General features: G+C 39.7%; 1 protein-coding gene across 1 annotated transcript; it reads right to left on the bottom strand.

Moving 5' to 3' along the window:
• Nucleotides 1-208: 208 nt before the first annotated feature.
• On the bottom strand, nucleotides 209-4,623 carry LOC311050971 (UDP-glucuronosyltransferase 2A3-like). Its single transcript, XM_084065264.1, is given in 4 exon segments — nucleotides 209-1,474; nucleotides 1,477-1,768; nucleotides 2,917-3,153; nucleotides 4,533-4,623. Coding segments are annotated over 3 exon segments (1,635 nt in total). The 5' UTR covers nucleotides 3,124-3,153; nucleotides 4,533-4,623; the 3' UTR covers nucleotides 209-338.
• Nucleotides 4,624-4,946: the final 323 nt, after the last annotated feature.

Below are 4,946 nucleotides of genomic sequence, written 5' to 3' on the forward strand. Positions count from 1 at the left end.
CTAGAGATCAAACTATCTGTTATCATAAAAAATACATCATGTAAATATATATTTATTTGTAAATGCAACATAAAACATGATTTGACTAAAGCAGCGAAAGTGAACAATAATTATCACAATTATGCTTTTACAAAAAAATACAATAATAACCTCAACACAATGGTAGCAATGTCTGGGCCGGGCACAGATGAGCAGTACTTTCTGAGAAAGAGGTGGTAAACAAGTCATTATGTTCTCAATGAAAAGCCAGTGTCACACATTCTGAGAGGTACAAATACCAGGGCTGTACACAACAATCTATGGCCACTTGCAGCCTTGATTGTTTAAATCTTCCACATTTAGTCAGATTTAATCCTTCTTCTAAAACATACCCTGAAACATACACACTTGATAAAAGCAGCAAATGTAATCACAATAAGAAATGCCACTGTTAGTAAAAACAACATTACATCTACAGAGTGGTAAGAGTACCAGGGCATTTTGTAGGAGTCTGTACGGAGGTGAGCAGCACCTTTGTGTCTCATAACAAACTCTATCCAGAATAGGGCGCTGTCCAGCGGCTTCATTGGCGTGTCTCTGTGAAGCCTGGAGAGTCTCTGCATGTTCATCCTGTAGGAAGGCTCATGGAGAACCTCCTCAATGCCTTTGAGAAATATGTCTTTGGTCATAGTAAAAATGTCAATTATCTTTGCTGCACCATGTACTTTCATTTTAAAGAGGTTATCGGGTTGATCAAAAACCAATGGGAGTCCTACAATAGGAACTCCATGGTAGATGGCTTCCTGAATACCATTTGTTCCTCCATGCGCTACAAACGCTTTGGTCTTTGCATGTCCTAACAGGTCATTCTGTGGAATCCAGTCAACCAGTAAAGTGTTGTTGCCCAGAGTAGCTGGCCTGTCACCTTTATGCCTCCAGATGACTTTCTGAGGTAATTGGGCAAAAGCTGCAGCTATCTCATCTGCTAAGTCATGGGGAAGTTCTCCAACTAGAGACCCCAAAGACATGATGATGACTCCATGTTCCCCAGAACTCTGGACAAAGTCCTCCAGGTGTTGAGGAAGTGATTTAGCAGGTTTACACTGGAACCCTGCCATATAGATAACATTAGGCATGGTGGGGCGAGGAAACTCAAACACAAAGTCAATTCTCATCAGCCACAGGTCTGCTGCTTGAAACATGGAGTAGAAATCTACCTCGGAACCAAAGTATTTATCTAACAGACCTACATAATGTGGTATAACATAATTTGCAATCTGGAATTTCCAAATAGTAAAAAACAATATGTTAATTGTTCTTTCAAAAAAGTTCATTTTATCTGGGAGCTCTGCCACTGGCAATGGAACATAAGAAAGGGGAGTAGGTGCAATCATGAAATGGCCTTCACCATCTGAGGTCCATCTCACATTGAAGACTAGTGGTAAACTAAGGTAGTGGGAAAGTATAGTGCCACCTGGTATCGCAGGGTCAGTCGAACCAGGTCATATTTGGCTTCCTGTAGAGACTGCATCAGATCTTTATTTTCAAACATGTATTCAAGCATTTTACAATTGTTCTCGTGAAGTTCATAATTCTTTTCTCCCGATTCCTTTTCTATCTGCAAACGAGCCAAGGCAGACTTTCCTTGCCTCTGGATTTCCAGAAGTCTAGATATCGTTGTCTTGACAAAGTCCTCATCAAATACACCTTCAATGTCAATCGTGATTGAAGTGTAAAACGGTGAGGTTTCCTTAATGTACCAGCTGTCATTTGCTCGCACAACTGAAACCTAGTGCAGCTCCTCAACTATGACCTTCATGTTCACCCAGTGACTGCCATCAACAGGAAAAACAAGAACTTTACCGCCGTGAGCAAAAGCTGAACAAAGGAAGAGGACAGTGATCCAGGCAAGAGGGAAATGCATTTCTTCACTCTAACAATAAATTAAGAGGAAATTGTATTTATTTTTTAGAATAAACACTAATTAAAAGCATAGCATGTAACTTAACAAAACAATTGTAATTTATTACCCATAATTTCCCTATAGGCTACCAACAGTCATCAGCCACTGGAGTAGTGTGGGGGTGTTTACATGCAGAAACACATTTTCCCTTATTTTGGTGTTTTCACTGTTTGTCTACCAAAACAACAGTGAAAACACCAAATACAGTGAGAGGGCAATGTATTTCTGCAAGTAAACACCACCACACTACTGCAGTGGCTGACAACTGTTAAGTTATGTAAACACAGGGCAGAGCAACACTAGTCTCGCAATGCCTCCCACAATTTTCAAATACTTCGGAGATTGTGGAATAGTTAAGTAGACTGGGATAAATTAAGCTATCCTTAATAAAACACATTGCACTGTTCAAGTTGCAATTAAACAAAACTAGGGAACCTGGTCATAGAAAGTATAGTACTGAAATGATTGCAAGAAACATATTTTAAAACTACAGCATTCTATGAACCTAGTATGATGTTCTTCAAGTGGTATATTCATTTTAAGGTTTATAAATCAATGGCCCCTCCCCAAAGTGGGGAGGGGGCAATCGCAAAATGGGCTTCACCATGAACAGTCCATCTGACATTGAACACTAGTGGCAGTTTTAAGAAGTGTGCCAGGATCACTCCTCCCCCATTAGCAGGGTCTGTCAAAACCATGTCATATTTAACGTCTCTAAGGGACTGCATGAACTCTTTATTCTCTAACATTTTCACCACCATCTCGCAGACTTCCTGAAACCTTTCCTTTAACTCCATGTCCAAAGCGAGACGCGTCCAAGCTGACCCAGCCCCTCTCTTTATCCGGATAACTTCAGAGATGAAAGAACGAAATAAATTCTCGTCAGCACCCCCACTAGCATCCACGGTAATTGTACTGTAGAAGGGAGAGGTCTCGCTTATGTACCAGCTGTCTGACGCTCGCACTACTGTCACACTGTGGCCCCTTGAATGTAACTCCTTAACGAGCACCTTCATGTTCACCCAGTGGCTGCCGTCATGTGGGAAAACCAGGACTTTCCCACCATAGGCAACTGGGTGGGTGAAGGTAAAAAACAATATGATAGGAGCAAAAAAAAAAAAGAATTTCTTCTTACAAGCATGTAGTAGCATGTTGGTCAATCCGGAAGTTAGTCCTGCCATGAGCTCCCACTGCAGATTTCAATGGAATTTCTGTATTGGGGTTCAGATAAATCAAGAGAATTATCTCTGTTATGTTTTGTTCAACAAGATCGTTTCCACAAATCATGAGATCAATACACTTAAAAACAACAAAAAATATATAATTGAACCCACACTTTTTAACTCTTTGTCATTTTAGATTTCTTTGGCTATTTTTGAAAAACAATCGTGAAAATGTGTGTAAATCTTTGAGTATATATATATATATATATATATTTTTTTTTTAAGCGAACACTTGTAACTCAAATATTTTCTTCTGGGGGGTCCCTGGAACAAAATATTAAATGTATAAAAAATACATTTTCAAAGATTTGCACACATTTTCAAGATTTTTCAAAAATATTTCTAAAATGACAGCGATGCGTTCCCACATTGAACGGGTTAATGTCATGTGTGGTAATTTGTGTGCGTTTGACAAAATGTACAATAGGAGGAGTAGCAAAAAGTGTTTTGAAGAAAATTGGCAGAACATGTTGGTTGCAATGATGGGCATGGCCTATATGGGGAGTTGCATTATGAACCAATTGAATCCAGGGAAACAGTTTGTGTTCCAGACTGCCAAAACATGAGGTTGGCAGTTACAGAATAGTGCCACAGTGATGCCAAAGAATGCTGACCATTCAGGGTAGTAGTTTTCAAGATTAGCCACGGACCCACACTCACACAGACAAACAGATGGACTGACAGACAGAAAGGGCCAAAACATGAACTCTGGCCCTGCCTTCAGCAAGGGCGGAGAGAAGTATGTCCTAACTTGACAACTGCAGCATGTTGCAACACTTCCCTGTTGTGTTCTGCAATTTAAGATAACACTATAGTTTTACAGAACCAAATGTATTTTATATGCCATGTTGTTTTGCATACACACACTGCAAAATGCTAATATGCTCAGCAGGTTTCATTTGCAGGGCTCTGTGACAGCAAGAGCCTATATAATAATTGTAGTGGAGTAAAAGTATAATATTTGCAGAGATGTAGTGGAGTAGAAGTAAAAGTACTCCAGTAAAGTAAAACTACCTCAAAATTATACTTAAGTACAGTACTTGAGTAAATGTAAATGTTACTTTACAACACTGGGGAGTGGTAGAAGGACCATGATGCCAAAAAACAACAAAACCCAAGCTGAGTAGGCTAAACTCTCTAAAAAAAACAGACAATTAAACAAACAAAAGGCTATAACTATGCACACATACAGTGAGTAGCAATCAGTCGCAGACAACTGCAGGACTTAACTGTTAAAAATGTAACTTATTTGTCAGAGAAATTTTCACTTATTACTCATCCAGTACAAGCAGTTCAAGTTACACATCCTATACACACATAAAACTATGCGTGCTGCTGTGTTTTGTGCGCCCCACAGTCCCACTTACCTAGTCTGTAACAAGATGTGCTCGGTTGTGGAGGAACAGAACAAAGTTTCAGCCTAAAATATAGACAGCAAAGAGTGCACCAGGAGAGCAGAGTGAGGAGGAGCTGAGCGTCTAAAGACTATGGATGCAAAGACCAATCACAGTATTTGTATTTGTCAAAATACTTCCAAAATGTTAATCAAGTCCATGATCATAACAGCAGAGGCAGCTCCACAAATCATGTTCAACCCAGATTTGGCACAACAAAGGGAATGAACTCGTTCTCATGCTATTCATCAAAAATGTGGAATGCCCTACCAAAAGGAGTAAAGGAGTGTAAAACCCTACTCACTTTCAAAAATGCCCTAAAGATACACCTTCAGGAGGCTTCAAAAATGTCCCCTGTCCAAGTCCTAACCTACTAGTGCAGGAACA

Source organism: Gymnoscopelus microlampas (genome assembly GCF_963454915.1).
Source record: "Gymnoscopelus microlampas genome assembly, chromosome: 1".
In the NCBI taxonomy this organism is placed as follows: domain Eukaryota; kingdom Metazoa; phylum Chordata; class Actinopteri; order Myctophiformes; family Myctophidae; genus Gymnoscopelus; species Gymnoscopelus microlampas.